Below are 27,315 nucleotides of genomic sequence, written 5' to 3' on the forward strand. Positions count from 1 at the left end.
ACTTGCTTTTTATTCTCTAAGAGGTAAGAAAGTCCTTTCTGAAGTATCAACTTGGGAATCAGAATGAAATGCATGTTTTTGCTGCTTGGGCTAGAAATTGTATACACTTGACCAGACTTTTTTTTTTTAAATTAAAAAAAAATTTTTTACTGTTTTTATTTATTTTAGAGAGAGAGAGAGAGACAGCATGAACAGGGGAGGGGCAGAGAGAGAGGGAGACACAGAATCAGAAGCAGGCTCCAGGCTCTGAGCTGTCAGCACAGAGCCCAATGTGGGGCTCAAACCCACGAACCATAAGATCATGACCTGTGCCGAAGCCGGACGCTGAACTGACTGAGCCACCCAGGTACCTGTTGACTAGACTTTTTTAAAATATCTGTTCCTATGAAGGGGAACTTACCCCCTTTCGCAGAGGAGGAAATAAGCCATAATTTCCTCAAGATCTCAGAGGAGCAGCACTCATATTTGAAACCAAGTTTATTTTATCTGAGTTTAGCACCTGTCCAATACCATGAAGTAGAAACATAACATTTGTCTGAGTCCAAAGCTCATGTTCCCCCCACGTTCTCCCTGGGTGTTTCAGAGCATTGATGAATATTTTGAGCCTGGATGTATTACAAACCAGAAACTAAATTCCTTGATCGTAAAGTTAGATTTTGCTCTATTATTACATTCCTTATGTGAGGAATTTTATTTTATTTTAATGTTCATTTATTTATTTTGAGAGAGCGTATGCACGAGTGAGGGAGGGGCAGAGAGAGAAAGAACCCCAACCAGGTTCTGCACTGTCAGCACAGAGCCCTACATGGGGCTCCATCTCATGAATGCTGAGAACATGACCCAAACCAAGTTCGAGTCAGATGCTTACCTGACTGCACCACCCAGGCGCTCTTTTGTGAGAAAAAAAAAATTTTTTTTTGCTGTCTTTTTTAAAAATTTATTTATTTATTTATTTTAAACAAGCAAAACAAGTACTACAATGTAAAAACATTAAAAAAAAAAAAGACAACCCTCTCCCGTGCATAAATGAAAGATTGCACACAAAGAACTCACATCTTTTCAAGCTTCAATAGTAAGTATTTTGCTACTATGTATTAAATACTGCTTGGTTTGCCCAAGCTAAGATGAAACCACATCATGAATCAATAAGCATTTTGCATTTTCTTTCATTATATACTTGAAGTCATGCCTACTGCACCTCTAAACATTTCATTAAATCCAATGATACAGCAACCACTCCCAAAATAAACTTAGATTGTATTGCAGTTTCACTTAACAGTATATAAAATTCTGTGTTGTGACAGGTATCAACTATCCATTAGATACTGAATCAGTTTTTCTTAAGCACTACTAACTGCTTGCTTTTCTTGAAGCTAGAGAAATTTTAAAACAATGACGATGTGAGTCATTCTTGCAGGTTGACCCAAGTGGAGAAATTTCCATAATATTGCATTTGAATGTTTTCCAGGTAAGTGTCAGAAATCCCAACTAATCCAATATAAACTGTAAAGGAATTTATTGTCTGTGGAAATGTAAATTCCAGAATTTGCTTAAGCTTCAGGCTACGCTCAATCCAGTGGATCAGTGTATCACCCAGATTTCTTCTACGTCTCCTCACATCTTTCTGGGATATCGGCCTTAAACGTAGACTGGGTTCCTGTGTGTTTTATAAGAGCTGTCGGCCAGCATCTTGTTTATCTCCAAAGGAGAAAAAAGAAAGTTTTAGTGACGGTGTCACAAGTGCTAGAAATGGCATTCTTTAGCTTTCTTGTTCTCTTAAGCCTTGACCTAAAGATAGGATTATTGGTTGGATTAAGATAATTAGGGTCTAACCCTGGATTTAGGGTTAGATTAATCCCACACAAACTGATTAGCTGCTATAAAATGGAGATGGATAAATTTGCCCAAAGGAAAATCAGTGTAATTTTAGTGGAAAGTAGAAGAAATGGGTACTGGGAGGTGACTGTCAAGTATCTGCTACAAAGGCTATACTGGAAATATTCATACTTTGTACTTCATCAAAAAGGAAAAGGAAAGACAGGCAACTCATTCCTGAGAGACAGAACTGGATGTCTGGAAAAACCAGAAAGGAACATTTTGCTGTTTTTGTGTTATTATAGAATTCTGCAACTTCTTTAATTTTTTTTGTTGTTATTTCTCTAAAGATTTGGGGAACATTGGTAATGGCCATTTTTGGGTTTTTTTTTCTGACGTTAAAGTTTGAAAAATAAGAAATCGCCATGCGAAAGGTTTTGCAAAAGGCTATTTTTGTAAGGTCCACCAGCTAAGAATGGTTTTTACAGTTTTAAAAGATTGTGTGGTTCAGTTAAGTGTCCAACTCTTGATCTCAGCACAAGTCGTGATCTCAGAGTCATGAGTTCAAGCCCTGTGTTGAAATCATGTTTGGCATGGAGCCTACTTAAAAATAATAATATTATTATAAATAATAATAATGTTATTAAAAAAACAAAAGAATATGCAACAAAGACCACATGCATGCGGCCCATAAGGCCCAAATTATCTGATTATCCACAGAAAAAGTTTACCAACCTGTGATCCAGTCCATAAAAGTGAAATTCCATTACCTCCTAAAATTAGAGCAAAATAACAAAGTTTAAGGAATCTATGACTCATAAAACCTAATATATAGGAAACTTATAGGATTAAGACTTTAGTAATTTTTTTCAACTGCAAGATAATCCCTTCAAAATCCTACATGAAAGAAACTTAATCTACTTAATATTAGCTTGCTTATTTCTCATTTGATGGTTGCAAGGGGTGGAGAAGGAAGAGAGGGCTCATGGAAATAGATGATAGAAGATGAAAGTAGACACATTATTGAATCTACCTACAGCCAGTTGGCTGGCGCTTGGCTGACCATATGTTGACATAAAAGTGAAATTAGCTTCAAGTCTGCCAAAGTTCTAGATTCTGAGACAGTCACATTTAATGACGTCATAGAGAAGTTACCCTTCTTTTCCTGCTAAGATCCTTTAATTAATAAGAGACTGCTGCCGTGAGCCAGCTGAAGCAAAAGGAAGGTTTCGTCAGCAATTCCCAGTAAATCATGGTTCAGATTATTAAAGACAAGGCAAGTATTTATTTTTGGCTTCATTGATATTTCAGAAGAAACCACCTTGAGAGCAGACTTGATAAACTCTAAGAATGATTTTCTCTAATCCTATTCCTTCACTGCTCAGTAGCAAGGGGAGTTTGTTTGTTTGTTTGTTTCTTTGTTCGTTTGTTTTTTATGGCTCTTCTTTCCATTGCTGGTGGGATGGCACTATCTGGAGAGTAGCCATGGGACAAATTGATCAAAATGGTTTTGTTCCTCTCTGTTCTCACTTCTTGCTCTGACTCTAGCTGAATCCAGACAAACTCTTTAAAAAAAATTTTTTTTTTAATGTTTATTCATTTTTGAGAGAGAGACAGAACACAAGTTGGGGAGGGGCAGAGACAGGGAGGGAGACACAGCATCCGAAGCAGGCTCCAGGCCCTGAGCTGTCAGCACAGAGCCCAATGCAGGGCTTGAACTCGGGAATGGTGAGATTATGACCTGAGCCGAAGTCAGACGCTCAACCAACTGAGCCACCCGGGGGCCCCCCAGACCAACTCTTAACATGTCCCCTCCTGTACGTGATTCCACCTTACTTGTACCCAGAACATTCTATGAAAGTACAAATCCATGTATTTCTCTTATTGTAAAAGAGCAGAAACCTTGGACATGCCTATGGAATAGGGTAGGAAAAATGACAGCCTATGGTATCGACAGTTCCTTAGGTGGTATTTTATTAAGTCACTTTCTATCCATTGTCCAACGTTACTGCCACAAAAATCTAAATGCATGTATAGACCAGGGAGAATTGTTTATTTATAAAGAAGAAAATTGCTTTTAAGAGTGGTTCTGGTCCTACTCCATTTAGGAGTGAAGTGGGCATTAGAACCCAGACATTCTGATGTCAGGCCCTGGTACTGGAGGACCTGGACCTGGAGGGAAGAGGGAAGGACTAGGGCCCAGGCTTGCCATCCATCAGCACCCTCTGACTTAGACTTTTGCCATTGACCCCAAATGCATCTGTATGTAGGGTCACAAAAATGAGGCTGACCAGATGGAAAGAAGGCATTGCCATGTAGATTCGCTATAAGAAAATGTTTTAAAATAGCACACATTTGCTAATGCGTTTGGAACTTCTTTTTTTGATTTTCCAGGAATCTCACAGAATAACCCAGGGTCTCACTAGCCCTCTGAGAAGCCCTCTCTCACCTCCTCCTTGGAGACCTCTCCTGAGGGCCTGTTGTCTCCTTCATGTCTGTATTTAAATGTCACCTTCTATTCCAGGCAGACCATGGCCACCCAGATTCCAACTCTAAGCCAGTCATTTCCTTTTCTGCTTTATCTTTCTCCTCTTTTCTTTATTAGCAATGATCACTAACATACTACATATTTTATTTATTGATTTTACCATCAGCTTACCCCTCTAAGTGTAAGCTCCATGAAGGCAGGGAGAAGTTTGTGTTTTTTTGTTCACAGCTCTGTGCTAGCAGTGTGTCCGTTGCCTGGCACAGCACGGGTCTCGATAGGTACGTGTCAAATCAATATGTATCCGATGGGGAATACATATTCCCTTCAGAGAACTTAGCCAAGTCAAATTCAGGGATCCACCTAAGCCAGCTTACACTGTAGCAACTACTGAGAAGCGAGGGTGTTTAGGGCTTGTGAGGATGGCATCTACTACATAATTTCAGAAGAAAGTGAGAAATTGGGGCTTGGCATGGCTCTCTGAGGAGTTAAGTACCCCCTACCCTAGAGGAATACGGGTAAAGGAAGAGAGCATATCTTCCTTAAACTGTCCGTTTCACCTGCTTGAAACTAAATCAAATGGCAACATAATTGTCAAGATTCTCCTATTACAGAGCAGTGTGCCATTAGAATGGAATTAACCCCATCCCTAATTCCCGTGATAGGCACTGCTGGACATGATCTAATTAGTGATCTCATCCTCCTGTCTTAATGATTGGTCGAGGGATGAGCACATGATGGGATTTGGGCTACGAGAGGGAGAGGGAGCCCCACAACTAGGAAGAACTCAGGAGATGATTTTGTGTAGTGGTTAAGGAAATGGACTCTGGAGTTGGGCTGCCTAGGTCAGCAATCCCAACTATACCATTCACCAGCGGTTGACTGGGAGACAATAATAAACTTTTGTTTTTCATCTGTAAAATAGAGATAATGAATAATAAAGATTAAAAGTGAGAACACCAGGCACAGAGTAAATTAGTTACTATTGTTGTAATTCCAATGAGAAAAGGAGAAATAAATCTTGAACAGAACACTGTATATTAGCAAATCATTCATCAACTAAACACTCCATGAGCACTTACCATGTGCCTTGTCAGAGGCCATGGAGGTTCAGGAGCGAATCAGGATTGAATTCTGTAGGGATTTGTTGGGGGAGAGAAGCCATACATGAAATAATTAGTGTGGACAATCAGTGTTCATAAAGCAAGGAAGTTTAGATAAAATAATTTGAGGTTCCAGGAAGGGAAACGTTTATTTAGGTGATCTGGACAACTGATAGAAAATTTGCTTAAGACATTAAGCAAGAAGCATGTCAAATCCTTAAATATATGGTTTTTGACTACAGCTTTGGTAATGATTTCCTCCCAAAACAAAAACAAAAAATGATTCAAGGTGTTAGATTACTTCTCCTTTGATATTTCACCATTAATGCATGTTTAGGTCCTTGTTTAAAAAAATCAAATCTAGATGTCCACCTTGAACAACCATCCACTACTACCCCTCACCCCTTATCTCTCACTGGCCAAAATCACTTCTCCCCAGAGGTAATCAACCATTACCACCTACCATTTGGCAAATACACTCCTAATCACTTTTTTGTAGATTTACCCTCACTTACGTATACTTCCAAGGATCAATATATGTGACCTCAGGGACCTTTAGGAAAGGTGTGTCCTCTGGAGAATGATAGGGTGGGAATACCTCATTAAGGTTTTCACGAATTGAAGTTCTTCATGTCAGTAAATGAGGAACATTTATTCTCTGCAAGGCTTTTTGAGATTCAGTGATAATGCATATGTTTTTCATTTGTGTTCTGGTGTCAGGATGAATTAAAAACATTTTTGAAAGCCGCTGGATGCAAACTTGTGGTGGTTGAATTTTCAGCAAAATGGTGTGGTCCTTGCAAAAGGATTTATCCTCTTATTCGTGTAAGTATCATCTGTATATATTTCATAGTTTTAGAAGGAATTTTAAATCCCCTAATAATTTTCTCAGTAAATCTTAAAAGTTTACCTTTATTAGACATATGGAATCAGTTTTTTGAAGCATCCTGATTATCCCAAAGCTAAATATACCAAGATCTGTTTGGATCATTAGTACACACACCAGAAGATTAATACTACTTGTCTATGGATAATTCTGCAAGGAAAACCCAGATGTACAAAAGAGTACAGTTGTACAAATGAATGGATTATTCATTATAATGACATTTTACCAAAGTTCCAGAATTCATAACTTCCAAATATTGGAATAGATTATAAGAAAACATGATACTTATTTTTAACTATTAATACAAAAGAATAAACTTCCCCCATCCTTCAACCCTATTATCAGAACATATGTTTTTTATTTTCCTTTCATGTCTGATCTACTTTATAAAATATTTTAGTAAAATATTCTTAGTTGTAAGCATATATTTATATTCAGGTTTTTTTTCTATGTACACAGTCATTCATGTTTTTGTAGAGTCTCTTGATTACAATTTTAATGTCTACAATATTTTATCTAGTTTATTTCCTTTTTGCCCCATTTAAAAGTTTTAACTATTTTATTTATTTTTGTATCACATGCCATAGAAAGCACTTGAGGGCATTTTCATTTCTCCTCCTCATTCAGAAGGTTCACTTATGGCCAACTTTGTGAAAACTTATTTCTTCAAATTTAAACAAGTTTTGATTTCTCTACACTACTGAAAACACTCTGGTTTATTTTCAGCAAGGTTTCTACCATTTCAACTTGAACTCTTAAATCCACATAAATCCATTCTAACCACAGTCTTTTGACAGTTAATTAAAAATAAACCTAGATTCAGAGGTGCCTGGGTGGCTCAGTTGGTTAAGCGTTGACTCTTGGTTTCGGCTCAGGTCATGATCCCGTGGTTCGTGAGTTCGAGCCCCACATCGGGCTGTGCGCTGACAGTGCAGAGTCTGCTTGACATTCTCTCTCTCCCTCTCTCTCTCTCTGCCACTTCCCTGTTTTCTCTCTCTCTCAAAAATAAATAAATAAGCTTAAAAAATACAACAAAATAGACCTATATTTAAATAGAGAAATTGGTTACATGACATCTCAACATCCATTCTCTGCCTAAAATTATGGGAATATCCAGAAGCAGCATTTTATTATCTCACATTATTTATCCTGATACTCAAGTAAAGAAGGTCTTCAGTGTTCAGCTTCCAGGGTATAAATATACTCACATGCCTCAAAGTCAGAGCTGATCAAATTCCAACAGCCAACATGGGGCATTTTCAGAAAGTGCAATGAAATCTGAGGCTTAGTAATTCTTCCTTCATACCTTGGCCATAAGGAGGTTGACAGCTCTGCACTTTCTGTCCAGGCTCCTGCAGCTCTTCCCATGCCTATTCCTGCCTTCATGGTCACAGTCATCCCTTTGGAGATAAACCTCCCAAATGATGTCCCATCTGTTTCCTGTTGGAATCCAGACTAATGCAAATATAGTTTTAAAATAAATCTTGGCGTATCCATACTGCAATGGTATCCAGATGTTAAAAAGAATCCAGTAGACCCATATGGAATGGTGGCATCATCTCAAAGACAACATAGTGTTAAGTAAAAAGCATACAGTATAGAAAAATTTATGTAGCATGGTTTCATTTATATAAAACAGACACATATATGTGTGTGTATATATATAATACACATGTATGTAGAGAAAAGGGGAACAGAAGGATGCATATCAAAGAAGGTTTTTTTCAGTGAAAGAGTGTTAAATTTGGATTGCTTTATTTTTCTTGTGATGTTTGAACTTTTGCATGATAATGTATTCATGTACCATGCATGTAATTTTTTTAAACTAGTACATAAGGGCATGGAGAAAAGACTTCACTTCTTCTAGGTCACTTTATTAGTCAAAGATCAAAGCAGGCAACAGAAACCAAATTAAACGGAAAAGGTTTTTTTTTATGTTTATTTATTTATTTTTGCGAGAGAGAGAGAAAGCAGTGGGGTACAGGGCAGAGATAGAGAGAATCCAAGCTGACAGCACAGAGCCTGACACAGGGCTCAAACCCCCAAACCATGAGCTCATGACCTGAGCCAAGATCAAGAGTCACATACTTAGCCCACTGAGTCACCCAGGCATCCCTAACCAGAAAAGCATTTTAATACAAGGAATTAATTGCTTATAAATTTATTGGAAGACTAGATGAATAGGCTCTAGGTATGACTCTCTTAGAACACCAGAGATCCACTTTTGGGAATCTGAACTTTGCCATAATCAGAAGTGGGTATAGATAGGAGGCCATGATCTATGTGGGAGAGCAGCAGGTGGGAATCAAAACCAGGATCAGGAGGCTTCTGCAGCCGCAAGTAGCTCGGGACGTTCAGGAAGCTGATGTCCGGGCACCAGATCCTGATTTGTCTTCTGCTGCTGCCTCCAGCACAACCACTTTCAATACCACAGTCTTGCTTTCCGAAGATAAGAAGCCAGGAAGACAAGGAAGACAAGAAGAAGGTAGCTGCTGTCTCACCTCTGTCTTCCAAGTCTCTCCTACGTGTATCTAATTGGTAAAACCAATTTGCATCCAGAACCCTAGCTGCAAGGCAGTCTGAGGAATCTCTACCTCTTTTCCTTTCCTGGCACTGCGGGAAGGTGGAATGGAAATTAGTCAGCTAAACTTCTGTAAGGACAAGACAGTCAATGTCTTCAGGTTTGCAGGCCAGATGGTCTCTGTGATAACTACTCAGCTTTGCTGTTATCATGCAGAAGCATCCAATGACAATGCACAAACCAACAGGCAAACTGTGTTCCAATAAGATGTACTTTACCAGGCCATGTGGAGACCCAGATTTCTTCTACGTGGTGCAATTTGCTGACCCTGCGCTAAGAGGATCACCAGACATAGTACCCTGATAGGAGGATTTCTGGGAAAGGAGAAGTTATCAATTTGTTGAGAAATTACGTGGTGTGTTCATGAGATGGCAAGTAGTCTATGAGGCTGACTTACAGTGTATGTGGCAGAGTGGAGACAAATGAGCTTTGAAGAGAAAGTTGAGGCCAAATCAAGAAGAACCTTGTGTTACGATGTAATGAGTTGTTGTAGATAGTCAAAACAGAAGAGTTTTTAAAAGGGTTTTGCCATGGTCAAATAGCGGTTTTAGAGATTATTTTTAGCAGTGCTATATAAGAATGGTTTAGAAAGACTGAAGGCAGGTAACCCAAAGTGACAATAATCTCAATGATAGGTTTGCCAAAACTAGGGCAGTAGTTTTGGAGAAAAAAATAAAAGATCAAATTCAGGAGATATTTTAGAGTTAAGACCAGCAGAATAGGTAAGCAAATGGTAGCAGGCTACATATGAAGAAGAACAGAGCAGAAGGAAGAGTTTGGGGGGCAGAGAAGGGGTCCTGGGTGCATGGAGTGAGATAATAAGGGAAAGCAATGTCTATAGGGGAACCCTGACCTAGCAAAGAACCATATGTATGCCATGTCTTCTGGATACTACTTGATGCAAAATGACAGCTGCCATATTCCCTATTTCCTGATAGACTTGCGAGGCTCTGAAACCTTCATAAAGAGAATTCGATATCCACACAGTCCACCTATTCCCATGACTCCTACTGGGAAGCATCCGTATATCTTCAGACTTGAAAAGTGCGAGTCAACTGCTCTAGAGTTTGTGGGAGACACCATTTTCCTCCCAGGCATTGAGCTACTGCTGACCAAAATCAGCTTCTTTTTTTTTTTATTTGAAGAATACTCTGAAATCCCAAAGGCTTTGTATCTGTTATCTAAGAGTTTTTCTCCATTCTCACAATCTTGGTGGGCCACTGAAGAAAGAGCTCCCACTTCAGTCACAAACCATGAACGGACAACTGGAGAGAGCGCCTGCCAACAGAGCTCTGCACATATCCACCTAATCCATGGCATGCTTCTTCCTGCTTCTCAGTGGGAGCAGCTCCTGGTGGCAGCTCCATCTCCCTGTCTCCACTGTCTCTGGACACCCATTACCATCAGAGAGAGGTCCCATTAGAGAGAGGTCCCATGTAAAATAGGTCACTGGAGGGGCGCCTGGGTGGCTCAGTCGGTTAAGCGTCTGGCTTTGGCTCAGGTCATGATCTCATGGTTCGTGGGTTTGAGCCCCGCATCCAGCTCTGTGCTGACAGCTAGCTCAGAGCCTGGAGCCTGCTTCAGATTCTGTATCTCCCTCTCTCTCTGACCCTCCCCTGCTTGCGCTCTCTGTCTCTCAAAAATAAATTAAAAAAAAAAAACATTAAAAAAAAAAAGAAATAGGTCACTGGGAATGCTTGAGATACGATGGTAAAGCAAACAAACCAAGATGTTTTTAAGTGTCCTTAAAGTATGAATGCAGCTGTCTGAAGGAAAAAAAAAAAACCAACCTCAAGAGCTGATACTTACAGGCTGCTGCTGCTTCCACTACCCCCAGACCCATTACCAACACCTTTGTCACCACTGCTCCCAAAGGTGCTTTCAGAACAAAACAGAAGCAGGAGAGAGTTGTTTCATTCCTCTTCACACCTTGTTTTCCTCCAAACGCATCCCATTGGCAAAACCTACACGGAAGACAGCTGGCAAAGGATCCTGGAAAGTAGAGCATGGAAGATGGCAATAAAGCGAAAAGCAATTAGGCCAGGGGTCCCCACACATATTTTTGTATCACCCCAGTCATATGACCCTCCCAAAAAGCCTGGCAAGAGGTGAAGGTAAAGCAGAGTTTGGGTATCTGGTTCAGGCATTTGTAATTTTTTTTCTTGTAATTTTTTTAAGGTTTTTTTGTTTGTTTTTTGAGAGAGAGAGCGCAAGAGTGGGGAAGGGGCAGAGAGAGAATTCCAAGCAGGTTCTATCTACACCATCACCATCAAGCCTGATTCAGGGCTCCAACCCGCCAACCAGGAGATCATGCCCTGAGCTGAAATCAAGAGTCAGATGCTTAACTGACTGAGCCATCCAGATGCCCCTAAGGGATTTGTATGTTGAAGACAACTAGAGGCAGCCCTCCACCTTATGCCATGCCAGGAAAAATCTATCTATCCCTCCACCCTGCAGGGTAAGTCTGAACCCACAGCGTACATGTCATTATTTCTTCACTTCATGTCCATTCCTAGATTTGAAACTCTGATCTGCAGTTTGGTTGTTCAGACTCTGGTTCTGCCACTGATCTTTGCTTGACCTGAATCATCCCATAGTTGACTTTGGTGCTTCTGGTGCTAGGCCGTAGTGAAATGCCAGAGTGATGCTTAGCTCTCATGAGCAACCTTTTGGTTCATTGTGTGTTTTATGCCAAAAGACAAGTGTGTAATTCTAGTATGTAATTTAGTATTAACACTAAGCTAATAGGGAATTTGTATTATTTTATTTTCAAGGCAATGTCTCTGCAGTATGGAAATGTGATGTTTGCTAATGTGGATGTGGATGATTCTAAGGTAAGAATCTTATATCCTTCTGTGGGGATACATAAAATCCAAATGCAGTGTCATTGACAGCACTTCGACGATTATATAATCAATTTTAAGTTGAGTACAATCTCATAATGTTTTCCTGATAAATGGCAGTAAACGTCCTCATAATGTTCTTATATGTTGTATTAATTTTCAAAACAAAACCCAGCAAGTATGTGACTCTCCCACTGTCCCCTCCCCTCCCTTACTAAGACAGACTTCAATACTCAGTCCTAACATTTTTCTTCATTTACCCTGGGCTCTGCCCCAGAATCCTGCTCAGCAGAATTGGCTCTGCTCAACAAAACCAGTTGGGTGGTGGTGGGCTCAAGGTGAAAAGTGGTTTTCACCCTTGTAGGAGATTATTAATCAATGTCTGAAACACAGCTCAATACATTTATATCTTGCTTTCCTCTGGTGGTAGCTTATGGGTTTTATGGGGTTTTTAAAACGTCACAAGGAATTCCAAGAAATTCTTTCCCCCATCCCTCCCTAGAGCCTCCTTTCCTCACCTTCCCCCAAAATAATCAACTTCATGTCCTTAGTCAAAATGTGCCGCATTAATGGGGCACCTGGGTGGCTCAGTCAGTGAAGCATCCAGCTCTTAATTTTGGCTCCGGTCATGATCTCCCAGTCGTGGGATTGAGCCCTGGGTTGGGCTCCATGCCAAGCATGAGGCCCACTTGGGATTCTCTCTCCCTCTCTCTCTGCCCCTCCCCCACTCATTCTCTGTCTCTCTCTCTCTCTCTCTCTCTCTCTCTCTCTCTCTCAAACATGTAAAAAATGTATTTTTAAAATGTGCCTCATTAATATATACACAGTACCAAAAAATTATTCTTCCTAACATTTGTTCATTTACAACTAGGAAAAAAACAGTAACAAGTGATCTTTGTACATATTGGATTGAATTTGAACTTCAGAATAACCAAAAAAAAAAATCTGTTATTTACCTATTCTTCTCTTTATTAGTTTTGTGACCTCTTATCAGTTAACTCTGTAAACTTCAGTTTCTTCATCTGTAAAACACAGCAAATAATACCTAACAGAATATAAAATGAGATAAAATCCACAAAATATGTGACATAGTATCCAGAATATCATAAGAAGTTTCATTTCTTCCATTTCCTTCAAGCTTTATTGAAGTGTGACAGTGTTTAAATGCCCTGTAAGCTGAATCATATACTATGCATTCAGTATACATCTAGGATCATCATCTCTTTGTCCTTTATAGACATTAACAGAGTCCTGCAACCATCACTACAATCAATTTTAGGACATTATACCCACTTCAAACAAAACCAAAAACAAACATTCTTGGAGTTCTACTGGTTACCCCCAGTTCCTCTGTACCAATTCTGGGCCACCATAAATCTATGCTCTGTCTATATATTTGCTTATTCTGAACATTGCATATAAATTTAATCATCAATAGGCGGTTATTTGTGACTAGCTTCTTTCATGTAGCATAAGTTTCCAAGGTTCCTCCATGTAGCAATACTTCATTCCATTTTATTGGTGAATAATATTTCATTATATGGATATACCACAATTGATTTAGCCAGTCATCACTTAATGGACATTTAGGTTGTTTGCATCTTTTGACGTTTAGGAGTAATACTGGTATAAACAATTAGGTATATATTTTCATTTCTCTTGGGCACATATCTAGCGCCATTTTACATTTCCACCAGCAGTGTGTGAGGTCTCTGATTTCTCCACATGCTCATCAACACGTTATTGTCTACCTTTTTGGTTATAGCTCTTTCCCTTTTAGGTGAAAAAAATACACAATTTTTTAACAGTAATTTATTTATTATCATTGCTGTGATTATGAAAACTATAATTTAGTGTGTGTGTGTGTGTATGTGTGTGTGAGAGAGAGAGAGAAAGTGTGTGTGTGAGTGTGTGTGTATGTATTTGTTATAGAGAGCAGGGACGAGATTCAACCCATAAAAGCATTATGTTGCTTTAGAGAGAAAAGTATATTAGAGAGAAAAGTCCAATTCTGTTGATCCTGTGGGTGGCTACTTTTCTTTTGACTCTAAACAAGATAAAAATGGGTTTTTAAGAGAAGATTGTAAATAAATTAAAATAATTAGAATTCTGGTATATTTTCTTGTCTTTTGGTTCATCTTTCACAAAGATGGGCAGTGAAGTGGGGAGGAGGGTTTACAAGAAAGAGACATGTAAACCTTACTTGAAATGCAAGACCAGGAGATCACGCCATGTCTTAAGTGTGCATTATAAAAATACCTTTACTCTTCCTTATTTTTGCAATATGCTAATCTCCATATTGGGTTCCACTGAGGTTTCTTTGTAATCTTTCACAACTTCTTTTAATTTTTTAAATCTTTATTTATTTTGAGAGAATGAGAGACAGAGTATGAGGAGAGGAGGGGTAGAGAGAGAGAGGGAGACACGGAATCTGAAGCAGGCTCCAGGCTCTGAACTGTCAGTACAAAGCCAGACATGGGACTCAAACCCACAATCATGAGATCATGACCTGAACCAAAGTTGGATGTTTAACTGACTGAGTCACCCAGGTGCCCCTCACTTCTTTTAAATAGAGCTCATTTCATCCTTCATCTATTTCGGCCTCCATCTCTCAGCCTTCTCCTAAGACTCTGGGATGGGAAGCCTCAGGAATGTGAGGAGCAGCCATTTTCTATTGTAACATTCCTGGAAGCTTTGAAGACGTGCCAGAAAAATGCTGGGCAAGAGAATCTGTAAAGTGTTAGCTGTCCCTGGCTTTCAGACATGCCTCCCGAGAAGTCACCAAGTTCTGGGCTCCGTATAGAGAGAGGATACCAAAATTATGACCTCATGCCATTTCTTTCCTTTCCCAGGAGTTGGCCCAAGAGTATCACATCAACTCAGTACCCACATTTCAGATGTTCAAGCAAACCCAGAAGGTACGTTTCCATGGTAACTGGCAGAGTTGACTATAGAATCATCAGAGTCTTTAAAAAAAAGGACTGAGGTATCCTGGATGGATGAAACAACTGCATTTATTTTTAATATTTAGCAACATAATGCTTACTTTATGACTTTCCATATTGGCAAGGCATACAAAAAAATACATGAATTATAAAAACTCTCCCCATTCAGACCATCTGAGGTATTCAAATCCATAAGAAATATCCACTAGTATCCCTGTATTATCTATCCCTTTTGTTGGGGCAGACCCATTAAAAAAGAATCTCACAGAAGAGGACATGATAAAATTCTCACACAAATGTATACAGATTGTTAGCCACACTTGGGGAAATGTTAATCAAAAACAATCACAACTCAGTATAGCCTAGTGGTTGAGCATGCAGTCTCTGGATTCAGGTTTCTGTGGTTCAGATACTCATTCTATCACTTTCTAGCGTTTTCCTTAAGAATCTCCTTAGATCTTAGGTTCCTTGTCTGTAAAAACAATGATCATCAGTTTTTCCCCCTCACAGGGTGTTGTGAAAAGAAATGAATTTACATGACTCAAGTTTGTAGATCAATCCTGATGTGTATAAGTGCTCAGCACATTATAGTCGTTGTTATCAAAAAGATATTAATGAAGCAAAATGTCTAGAATACTTCGTGTGTGATAAAACTAGTAATTCCATGTATGATTGGGAGCACTGACATTATACATACCTTTGTAATACGCTTAAGAGGAACAAACTCTTTATTCCTGGTCACACAGTCATCCCATTTTGGGGAACTTTTGCTACAGAAATACCACTAGGAAAAATAAGCAGCTAAGTACATAGTAATGGTAGTATTACTTCTAATAAACTATAAAGTAAGCTAAATGTTTTTTCTAGTGGAACTGCTCAGTGATTTGTGATGCATCTACTCGATGAAATAACATGCAATTCGAAGCATTAGGAAGACCATATGTAAAGCAAAAACGTTCATGCTTAAACTTTGTGACGATTGTGTCTACCATATAAAAAATGAAAGTAGTTGATACACTAGCCATAGAATTTGATTTTCAGCTTCTATTTGTTGCATATTTGCTATAATAATATAATTGGCACGATAGATTTAAATAATTTTTCAAAAAGAATTAACACTGCCTATTACTTCTCTTGAGTGTTTACTTGAAAGTGAAGCTGTTGAGCACATGCGCCCTCAGCTCCCCACCACCACCGCCGCATATCATATTGTTTATGTGTCATTTTTTGTTATTCTCGCCTCCTCTTCCATCTCAGAAATGGGAACGTGTCCTTCTTTTGAAGTGGATTTCATCCACTATACCTGGATCACCTTCCCTTCCTTGTGCTCCAGGCCTCTATCCATCAGTTTTCTTTTTTTCAAACCTGGTGTTTGGACACTCCCTTTTGCAAACGTCAGCCATTCTTCATTCTCTCTCAACAGTTCTTTGATTTTCTTCCAGGGAACCATTCCCTTTCCCATCCTTGGTCCATGTATCTCCTTAGGGCTCCATCTCCAGGGTTAGACCTATGAGTGAATTCCAGGCCCATCCTTGACTCCCATCAAGCCAGTCTAAGCCCAAGCGGAACTAATCCTAGGATGTGGCTTAAGCAGCAGGTAAAAGCCTTCTCTTACTTTCACTGGATTTGTTTGAACTTGGGAAGATATGAAGCTGAATTTACTATAGCTAGTTTGCCACCACATGGAACATGAAAGTGAAGCCACCGTATGATGAAAAGCAGTCAAACCAGGAAATACCAGTGGCACTGATAGAACCCTGAATCTATCCATGCCTGAAGCCTGAACTACTCCCATAGATTCTTGAGTTATATAGACCTTGGGGTTGCTTTGGTTGGTTACTTGCAACCAAAAACTTTCTAATGACAAAATTAATGTTCTCTCAGGTTTCCCTCCTTCATTTCATGATCTAATTCTTGAAAAAGTAGAATATATTTATTGCTTTACAATTCTGTTTCCACTTATTCCTTCATGTGCTCTTTTAAACGTCACCAAGGATCATTCAGCACCTAATTCAAATAGCCATTTCTCAATCCTTATATTCCTTGGTTATACAAAAGTACTGTAACTAATCGGTTTCTGTATTCTGGAAATTTCCTTGTCTTTTGGCTTCCATCCCTGATCTTTCCCCAAGCTCTCCTTTGGCTTGTCTCCTGCTGTCCCAAAATATAAGTGTTTCCTAAGGTTCTTTGTCCCAGTCTACCTCCTCTCCTTTAGTAATTTCATCCCTACCTATAGTTTCAGTTGTAATGACCTTTAACATGAACAAGTGCAATAGGCCCTCTCACCTCCAAGTTCATGCCATAGCTCTATTCTCTTTTCTAAATAGATCTTGGCACAGTTCCATGTGTGTCATTCCCTTATTTAAAGTGGATACCCCTTCCCCTCCGTTGTCTGCAGAATCAAGACTAAACCCTCCTAATCAAGTCTGGCATTCAAATTTCTTCATAATTTTGACCCAATCTACCTTTCCAAGCCCATTTATTTTTGACTCAGACCTTAACTTCATGTATTTTTTCTCATACTATTTCCAGCACCTGGAGGAGTTCAAGTCAATGTCTAGAAGAATCCACCTAGGTGGAAAATACTCTTGTGTTGATTCATGAGTGAGTGAGCAAGTGAATGAAGAAAGGAAAGCTGCTGTCTTGGCCCTGCATCCCTGTCTGCTCTGCCTCCCCTGCTGACTCTGTCCTCACGTCAGTCTGACTCAGGGAGGGTTTTTCTTCAGCTCAGAATGGCTTTCTGGTTTCATCTCTCCTGCCAATGATATTGTCTAAGGTCTGCTGCCATTCAACAGTTTCTTCTACATTTTATGAAACAAGACTTTGGGTTCTAAATTGAGTTTGTGTCTAGGATCTTGAGCAAATCCTTAGCTCTGCTTTTGAGAAAAGGCTTGATCCTGCTTAGTCTCAGTTCTATATGGAGGTGGAAGAACTCAGAGGGTGATCTCTTAAGTTAAATTATTTCTTAACTGGTTTCTACAGGTTATGGATCCCTTTTGAATTGAAGGAACAAAATGCCTGTATTTTAGGCATCATGAAGGCTCTCAATTTTAAATTTTATGCCAGTTAGCTAATGGAAAATAAAATTAACTGAATCAATGACACACAGCATTAAGCTGATCCACCTGCCTATATTCTAACTCCAGAGTCAGCTAGCCAGCCTCTGATTATAAAATGGGTACCCCTTTCCCAATATATTTTCTTGAGAATTGTCTCATTGAATATTACTGACTTAGCATCCTCGTTATGAAGTTATTAAAAAAACCCTTGAGATCATTTATGTCATAATATACAAATAATCTACTTCTAAACTTTGTATGTGTAAGATTTAATAGATGGAGGCAGAGATGAGAGGAAAGAAAGGGACCGAGTTATGGAGCCAAGAAAGCCTTTATTGGGATCTGCAATTCCTGGGCGATGTTCCGTGACCGGGAGTGGGGAGTCAGGGAAGTCGCGCCTGATAGGCGATGGGGGGGGGGGGGGGGGGGTTTATGGGTGAGGCGGGTTCTGGGTTTGATCTTGGGAGGGCAGATTATCAAATAAGGGCATTTCAGGTAGTGGCAGGATGGAATAGGTTGCCTCCTCTGTCAGGGTGATGGGAAGCTGGAGCTTCATGATTGGCTGTTTTCAAACTGGCGCGGGACATTCCAGGTCTGCAGGTGATGGGTGGGGGTCGTCGGTGCACGGAGTTCTTCTCCGAACTACAGCAGAATGGCCTCTCGGTCGCCACCTTAAGGTGACTCTTACAGTATGCATAAACATATCTCCAGAAAGATTCATACTTGGATCAATTTAGAAATCATTTCAAAACCTGCAGAAAATATTCACAATACAGGCTTCTATTTAAGAAAGAATATCAGTCTTCTGTGCAAAAGCAACAGCAAAAAAAAAAAAAATGGGGGCAAGAGATCCTAAAGAGATAGTATTGCAAATCTTTTTGCCTCTTTCACTCAACTTCAGCATTTCGTATGGGAGCATCCATATAGGGCTTCTGGAGGGGCCACACTTCTACCATTACATCCAGAGCTACAGTCAAAACCTGAGACCTCTGAAATCACCCCCAGGTTCTACCTTGCAATGGTCTACAGAGGAAAAATCAATGGAAAATTGAGAGAAAATTGGGTGTGGCCCTGCAACAGGACTAGTCTATATGAATTTCCCTCCTCAGTAGAATTGACTAGGAGTGACATTCATTGTTCTCCTGGGGGTAGAAAAAAATTAAATTCATTTCTTTGAGACCATTTCCATCTCTCTTTCATCTGGGATAGCACAACTGAAAATAGACTTATAGAAGCAGTTAAGTACTATTTGGTAGTAAAACAACAACTTTGAGTCCGGTTTCTATTAAGGGATGTTATAAGAAATGTACTCACATTTCTGGTAAAACATCTGGCAAAGAACCACTGTCCATTATACCTTTTAAAATGTACATTGTGTAAAAAGCCTGGTGATTATTCCTCATAGAACAGAGTGTGGAGAATATTTGCCTCCCTTGATCTACTCCCTTGCATTAGATCAGAGGCGTAAGGAATCCCTTAGGTTTTTCTTTTTCTATTGCTGCCAATAATCTCAGGATTACTTCCTTTACTCAAATGCAATAGCCTCCCTTATCTGTAGTTGCCTGCAATTCCCTGCTTACCGTCTCCATACGGAAGCATGCCTTAATCGTTTTGTTATTTTATCTTGCCCTTGATTCTAGCTCACTGCAGCTCATATCCAGTGGGAGGAAGCTCCTCCCCTTTGCTTGTGAACAGCAGGGCTCCTGCTGAGGTCATACAACTCATTTCCAACAATCACCCTCCTTGATGCAGGCACAGAGATGAAAAGAATCTCCAATGGGCAGTGCCGGGGTATGCTCCAAAGAGGACAGGATTGATGGTGGGCCCTGGAGAATCACCCTCCCACACGCTCACTTTTCAAATTCATAAAAAACAATACTTGACCCACGCCCAGAAGAGTGTTTATGGCTAGTTTTTGCCATCTCTGGAGTCAGACAGCTGTGGGTTGAGTCCCAAGTCTGCTTCTTATTCATGGGTGACCTTGATTATGTCCATTTACCACATTGAGCTCAGGCTCCTTCTCTGTGAAATAGACTATATCATGTGTCTTTGAACTGTCATCCAGAAAATTTGTGATAATATATAAAGCACTTTAGCACTGGACTTGGTGCATGCTATAAAATACAACTCTTGCTAGAGCCCCATAATCTGTGTACCAATCTCCCTGAAAATGTAGGAAGAAATACAAATTTGGAAAAAGTGGTTAGGAGAGACCTCTAAAACCCTTTGAATAACTACAATGACCATTTAAGCTAAGTCATCTTAGCATTCAAGAGAGTTACCTACCCAGGGATATTCAACTTGTTAAGGATTGTGTTAAATATACATAGAGAGGTTCCACCTGGGGCAGGGGAGGGAGGGAACCCAAAACTCTCACATGGTGTTCAGGCCTATGAAGGGTGCAGACCAAAAAAAGTTACTCAGCCCCATAAGCAGCTGATATGTTGGCAGAGTTTAATTGACTAGAAGGGGCAAGAACTAGGTGAGATGGAGGGAGGGAGGGAGGGAGAGAGAGAGAGAGAGAGAGAGAGAGAGAGAGATGGGCAGCAAGCATTTATCACCATCTAGCAACTTTTAACACCACTGCTAAAGATAGTACTCTAGGTGTTAGCAACTGAAAGACAGTATTTACTTGTTTGTATACCTCTTTTCTCCAGGGCAGGGATTAGGTTGAGGCAATTGAGGCAGGATATTGCAAATATAGGGTGAAATCCTGTCTTTATCTTAATATTTGATATTTTGTTCATTATGGATTTTTTTGCATTAATGCTTTAAAATATTTATTAAAATATCCATTATCTTGACTACTGAATTCTGGGAGCCCCTTAAATTTTACAACATTGTCCTAGCCCTGTCCTCTAAATATTAAATTCTTAAAATATAGGAATATTTCATTCAGTGATTGGCCAGAAGGACTCACAAGACTCAATAGTAGGTTATATTTATAGCTAAGATTTATTACAACAAAAAATACAAAGCAGAAGCATCAGGAAAAGGATATGCAATGGTAGAGTCTGAAGAGGTCCAGGTCAGGCTTTGAATGTCTTTCCTTGGCTAGGAACACATAGGAGTGCTCGCTCGCTCTCTCTCTCTCTCTCTCTCTCTCTCTTGCAATGAACTTCAAGGACATATGTGGTATATCTCTGCCTAGGTATGCTCTTTTGGGTCTAAGGACTTTATGTGGGGACTGGCTGCACAGACATTTCTTGCTAGGCAGCCATTGCTACACAACCAGCTATGACAATGGAAATTAGGACCCCAACAGTAAAACCAGGTGCACATCATCAATATTGATGTTTAAACAAAGCGAGCCATTGGGCTTGGTCCATCACTCCAGGTATATATAACAAAATCATCAATCACTAGTACAAAGAACACTTTGGTTGGGGAGGGGACACATTCCCTGGGGGGTTGGTGAAAGATCAATCATGTTTGCCTTGGAGACAAGAACTAAGGAACCAGATCTGTTGTGTTAACTCTTCTCACACAGAGTCATGTGGAAAATTAAAATATCACCTTTATTGTACGGAGCAGTGGTGCTAAATTGTGCTAAATACAGACCATGGTGTGGACTCATATCAACAGACTTCCTACCATTTCCTTGAAGCCCAGACTTTGAGATGACCACCTAAGGGAGAATCTTGGGCTGCAGAGGAGAAACTCACCCACTTAGGTGAAGGAGATATTGCTGCTCTTCACATTTGTCAAGCTCTAAAAGTGAGGACACAGGGTGGTGGTCTTCCAGACCTACTTTAGGCCTGCTTTAGACATGCTTTCCAGAAAAAGGACAGAGCAAGGAAAGCAGAGCTCTCCCTTGGGCAGAACACCCCCAAAAAGGGAGAGGATAATTATGAGCTCATTTTTTTGTCTAGGCTCAATTGATAAGCTCACCTGAACTTGGGGAGAAGTCAGTGAAGGGATTTCCCAATATTGGACAGTTGAGCAGATTTTTCAATGGAAGCATGCAGAGTATAGATCATTAGGTCATTGAAGGGAATGGCTCCAAAACAATTATTATCCCCATGAACAAATTTTCATTTTGTACTTTGAGTAACAGGCAGAATGACATCCCCTCTGGCCAGATTCCAAAATCACTTTTCCTTATTCTCAGTGTGACTTTAAGATAAATTCCCACAACATGAGACTCATGCTCCTTTCCCCCTTCAGCAGAAAACCACATTGTACTGAGTAATAAACTCTCAAACAGCTTCATGTGTCTGTCCAACACCTTCAACTGATGGCAGTAGAATAGGCTTGGCAATCTATGGCCCCAGGGTCAAGTCTGACCCTCCACCAGTTTTCATAGATAAAGTTTTACTGGAACACAAACATGTCCATTTGTTTAAATACTGTCATTAGCTACTATCACACTACTATAGCAGATTTGAGTAGTTTCAAAACACACCATGTGGCCTGCAAAGCCTAAAATAGGTATTATTGGTCCATTTACAAAAACATTTGTCAACCCCCTAACACAGAAGAAGAAAAGCACTTTAGTCATTATTTATGCCACTAGTGCTTTAAGAAACAGATGCGTAGCCAGAGTTTCTAAATAAGCTATAAGAAAATGAAAGTAAATTTGTACTTTACTGAAATCTCACTATTGGAACAAATTGAAGGTGAGTGTAGATTAGAAAAAAATTAGATAATAGATTACTTTCATATGCTTTTTTCTTGAATCCAAATGCATATAAATTCAAGCTGTTCAAAACAGACTATTTCTATGAGACCCTGCCTTCGGTTTGATTTTGCTAACCTCCAAAAACCACAGTTGAGCTGCTTGCGTTTGCAAGGCCTGCCCCTCAACCTGTTGTGAAAGTCCATGTGGGGGGAGGGGTGCAAACACCTGCATTGTGATGCAGATGATTCTGGGGGGAAGGAATGGGTCTGGTAGAATCAGAGAACAAGGCCCAGATGGGATCAAAAAGTAATTAAGACTGTCCAGCTCTCAGTAGGTGGAGGTATTATTAAGTGTTCTCATGATAGTCTTCCTATCTCATTAATAAGATACAATACCTTAGTAAACCCTTTGTTAAGAAAAGGCACATCATATAGCTTATAAAACTGTATTGTACAAACATTTCTACAGCCATCCTCCAATAAGTGTCTTGTGTGGGTTGGTTGTTTCGGCTTTATTGTTTGTGTTGTTACTGTTGCTGTTGTGTTGAGGATTTTGTTGTTTTTAACTCAGTAAAGATGTCTGGAAAATTGGTGAGCTTTCATTCAGCTGCTCCAATGCTAACTTCAGTATTCACATAACCAAATTGCCTATCAACTGGCCAAAGTATTTTATTATAATTATCCTATATATGGATCATTAGACTCCTTAATGGATACTCTCAGAAGTCCATTTGGTAGGAAGGGATCCCTGTCTCTGGACCCTTTGCATTTTCTAATAGTAATATACTTTTTGTAGGTGACTGAATGTTGTTGGCATAAAAAAAGTCTCTATTTAGATGGGGGTGGATAAATAGGAGTGGGGGTGGGCGGTAGGGAGTCATTTTATTGTTCTCTTTTGGTGTGTTTGAAAATGAGGTGTGCCTGGCTCGCTCGGTTGGTGGAGCTGCAACTCTTGACCTTGGGGTTGTGAGCTCTAGCCCCACACTGGGGGTGAAGATTACTTAAAGATAAAATCTTTATTTAAAAAGTTCATAAAGATGTTTTTAAGTGACTATTCAACATAGGTGGTTCTGTACTGCATGGATAGCCACCCCATGCCCCTTGGGCTCCACCAACTGAAGCTCATCATTTCCATTAGTGGCCATTACTGGGATGGCAGCAGTGCGTGTAAACTGATGACATTGACAAGAGAATTAAAAGGTGCTTCCTAATTCTTCATACCTTTGAGAGACACAGTCAAACATTCAAATGAGAAAGTATTTTGGGCAAAAATTACATGCTAGTGTCCTTGCAAATATATCTCTTCAAAAGAAAGCTATTTATATAATAAGCTCTATCACTAAGCTCCTCCTCATTCATTAACTACATTCATGAATCTCCTATATGCCAAGCCCCATGCTAGACAGCGAGTCACATAACATTTGCCTTTGGCAAACTGGACAAAGAATAAAACAGGTAACACCCAGGCTCTGAAATTTAACGCTACCCACAGTCTTGGATCTGTCCTTCAGTGACCAGAAATAAGCTTAGCTCAACTCCCTTCAGGTCTAAAACCATTAACAGAGCACCTACTCTGTATAAGGTTCCTAGCTAAATACTAAAAATACGGAGGGGAAAAGTAAGGCAGAGTGCCCATCCTTGGTCAACTGTGGCAGACATAACAACATCAACTCCTGAGCAGGTTCTATAAGATCACAAATACTTCCTGAGTTAAACCTTGAAGGCTGGTTAAGACTAACGGGTGAGAAATATGGGAAGAAGCAATAGTTACAAACTAGCGTGGGAATGTGTCAGGATTTTTAAAAATAATAATACAACAGTAGAAAATTATCACTAAAATATGAGCTCCAGGGGGGAATTTTTGTCTGGTATGTTCACAATGTTTGGTTCATAGTAGACACTTGTTTAGTATTTGTTAAATTAAATAAATAAATGAATTCAACTGTGAAGTGTTGCTAAAGATCAGAGTTTGAGGTGGCAAATAACTGAGGTAGACAAGACAAAATCAAGGAATCCCTGTGAGGATCTTGTATTTTATGGTAGTAGAAAAACACTGAAGAATTTTACAAAGAAGGATAGCATGACTGGATTGGTGTTTTCCAGCTTCAAGGGGGAGGAGGGAACAAAAGGGCACAAGACTGGAGACACACAAGTTATAAGCTCCGATGGCAAAGTGAGGAGGTAAAATCCATGGAGTTTGGTGGCAAATTTAATATCCCCTAAAGCCACCAGAATGGCTAACATGAAAAAGAACTGGCAATAAGTGTTGTCGGGCACATGGAGCACATGGAGCACCCAGAACATTCATCCTCTGCTGGTGGAATATAAACTGATAAAATCACTTCGGAAAACTGTTGCCCAGGTCTGGTCATTGAGGTGGCCAAGCCCTGCCTATGTTCTCGCCAGGACTTGTTGTCTTGATACCTCTCTGGTCTCAGAAGACTATGAAACTCCCTTCATGTCTATAGCCACCATCCACCTGCCATCTGATTCTTAGAAAAGAGACACCTTTGCCGATCCTTTCTGACACCTTCCTCCCCTGGCAGCCAATGCCAAGAGAACTATTTATAGAGGAGATGGGTACAAACTAGGCAACCCAGACAAATCATGAAATTCTGCACCCACACTTAGGTAACCCTATTCTCAAGACTCAAAAGAGCAACTTGCTGCTATGGAAATGGATTCGTGAGTGAGCCGGTAAGTGAAATAGGATCAAGATAGAGTCACAAGTCTGAGGTTTACTTTCAAGAAATAGAATGAACCATGATGCCCCCAGGCAGCATTCAGATAGAATGATGCTGCCTGGAGAAGCAGAATCATTAGAAGCAGGTACAGTTTCTTCTTCTCTGCAATACACTGAGCATTCAAGTTCTAGAATTTTCCAACTCCTGCCTCAAAGGCCCAACACCATTTCTGGCTCCCGAAACCTCCCTCACTGGAAACTCAAATCTTCAGCCAATCCCAGCCTCAGTTTACCCACACTCTGCCTTCTCTACAACCACTTTGTGTAATTGGTACTAACGTGACAATGCATGGTAAGAGTCCTAAACTTCCATATTTCGCCAAATATAAGATGCCCATTGACAGGTACACCATTATTTTACATATTACTAAAAAGTGTTCCAAATAAAATATACCATCCACTATGAAATACACCCTGAGTCAGAGATGTGACAATTTGAAAGGGAAATGTGCTTCTTAGAATTAATTAATTATAATACTATTATCTGTGGCAAAATTCAGGGAACGGGAAATCACATGTCATTGGATTTCAGGAAATCACGTTTATGAATTAACAAGTTCTCAAGACCAATGCATCAAGGCGCTGAGAGGTTTCAATGATTGAGATTTCTCATTTGTAACAATATTATATGTTTTAGATATCAGTTTAGAAGAATAAGAATATTATGGAGAACTATGTAAACCTGGCAAAACATTAGCATAAACAATTTTGAAAAGATGCCAAGTAATTGAAACATCATGAATTTAATAAGTGTTTGTGTGTTTATATTTTAAGTATTTTTCAGACAGTGGAAATAAGGGTAGTTTATCAAACAGAAACAAAAACCTCTCAAAGCTTTAACATCTTTGCGATATATGAATCAATAAATATTTCACCTTTGTGTATTTGTGAACAGATTTTTGAATTCTGTGGAGCTGATGCTCAAAAATTGGAAGCGAAGATTCAAGAATTAATGTAAGCTGATCTCCAATATGAAATACATTTGCAACTTTTTAAAAGGCCACAGCGAATGTGTTTGTGCTCTTATTTGCAGCGAATATTGTAATGTTCGATCAGTCTCCTTCCTAATGCTTTACAGGTTGAACGCCACTTTCCTGCAGCCTCACTCCAAAATTGCTTAAAGTGCTTGCGATATCAGAGAATTTATCACTCTCATTCTCTAACTTAGCTTTCCATTTACTTGAGCACATTTCTTAGGTTATGCTTTTATGACCTTCACAACAGAGGCCCTTCCCAGCTAAGTCATACCATGCCATTAAGAAGGTTTTCCAGAGATTGCCAAAGACGGAACTCTTCACAGTGGTCAAGAAACAAATAAATACTGCATTGCCCTGGTGTGCTCCAAACAGGTAGAGCCCAGTTCTAATTGAGCCATCATTTGTGGTACATAATTCTTCTCTGATGCATCAAGTTATATGCGAACAGTGTTGTTTTTCTCTCCCCCATTGCCTTTCTAAAATTCTTTTATAAATTAAAAAAAATCCACACACACATACAGATGAATGCTGGGAATCTGAAGTCATAGAGTCGAGTCAGCTTTCCCCTAGCTATTAATGACTGAGATTTTGACAAAATCTTAGAATTCTTTGGGACATGGAGTAGAGCAAGCCAAGAGCTGCTAGCTTAAGAGAAAAGGGGCATCTTTTAATCATTCAGTAAAAATTTATTGAGCACCTATTCTGTGCCAAGCACTGTTATGGGTATTTAGAATAACACTTGATTCATAGAATACAAAGACAGAAATACAGCCAGCCTTTGCATGCGATCAGAAACAGGAATGGATAGAGATGGGGAACCCAGGGTATTTCTGTGTTCTTCTGTCCTCTGCTTTTCTGTTTTAATCTGAATCATCTTACCATTGCTGTAGCTCATTCTTCTTCATTGCTCAGTCTTCATTCTGAAATGTAGCTTCCCAGGGGAATGGTAACTGAGATCCTAAGAGGGGGAGAAGTGTTATGCAAATTGCAGGCCTCAAGGTCAAACAGACTCACACTTCACAATTACAAGAGCATTTTGGTTACAAGAAAGTTTTTGTCCCTTTTTTTCATAAAAATAGTAAGCATTGTTAGTGATGCTTTGCTTCTTTCTAGCCCAAACTCCCACCGCTGGGGGTGAGGACAGATGGAACTTTCATGGGGTGAGGCAGCTGTGCACTATGTTTGTGGGGTTCAACTGCTTGTCTCTCTAGAGCCAAAATCAAGCCTGGCTTTTCTTTTCCACAAGTCTGCTTTCACC

At 39.7% G+C, this 27,315-nt stretch overlaps 1 protein-coding gene and 1 long non-coding RNA gene across 3 annotated transcripts; one reads left to right on the plus strand and one right to left on the minus strand.

The window, feature by feature from the left end:
* Window positions 1–1,527: 1,527 nt before the first annotated feature.
* LOC115276396 lies at window positions 1,528–2,878 on the minus strand. Its single transcript, XR_003901914.1, has 3 exons — window positions 2,849–2,878; window positions 2,551–2,588; window positions 1,528–1,698 (listed from the first exon to the last, which is right to left on the minus strand). It is a non-coding gene; the product is annotated as an uncharacterized LOC115276396 (long non-coding RNA).
* A 94-nt stretch (window positions 2,879–2,972) lies between these two features.
* On the plus strand, window positions 2,973–26,083 carry TXNDC8 (thioredoxin domain containing 8). Of its 2 annotated transcripts, XM_029920404.1 has the most exons (6): window positions 2,973–3,091; window positions 6,124–6,228; window positions 11,645–11,704; window positions 14,566–14,631; window positions 24,969–25,034; window positions 25,976–26,083. In XM_029920404.1, the coding sequence occupies exons 1-6, from the start codon at window positions 3,068–3,070 to the stop codon at window positions 26,036–26,038; spliced, it is 384 nt and encodes a 127-aa protein (XP_029776264.1). In that variant the 5' UTR covers window positions 2,973–3,067; the 3' UTR covers window positions 26,039–26,083. The 2 variants fall into 2 exon arrangements, with proteins under 2 accessions (XP_029776264.1, XP_029776265.1); XM_029920405.1 differs by lacking the exon at window positions 24,969–25,034 and having other exon boundaries at window positions 2,976–3,091.
* The last annotated feature ends 1,232 nt before the right edge of the window (window positions 26,084–27,315 follow it).

The sequence above is a fragment of the Suricata suricatta genome, chromosome 13, assembly GCF_006229205.1.
Source record: "Suricata suricatta isolate VVHF042 chromosome 13, meerkat_22Aug2017_6uvM2_HiC, whole genome shotgun sequence".
Taxonomy (NCBI): domain Eukaryota; kingdom Metazoa; phylum Chordata; class Mammalia; order Carnivora; family Herpestidae; genus Suricata; species Suricata suricatta.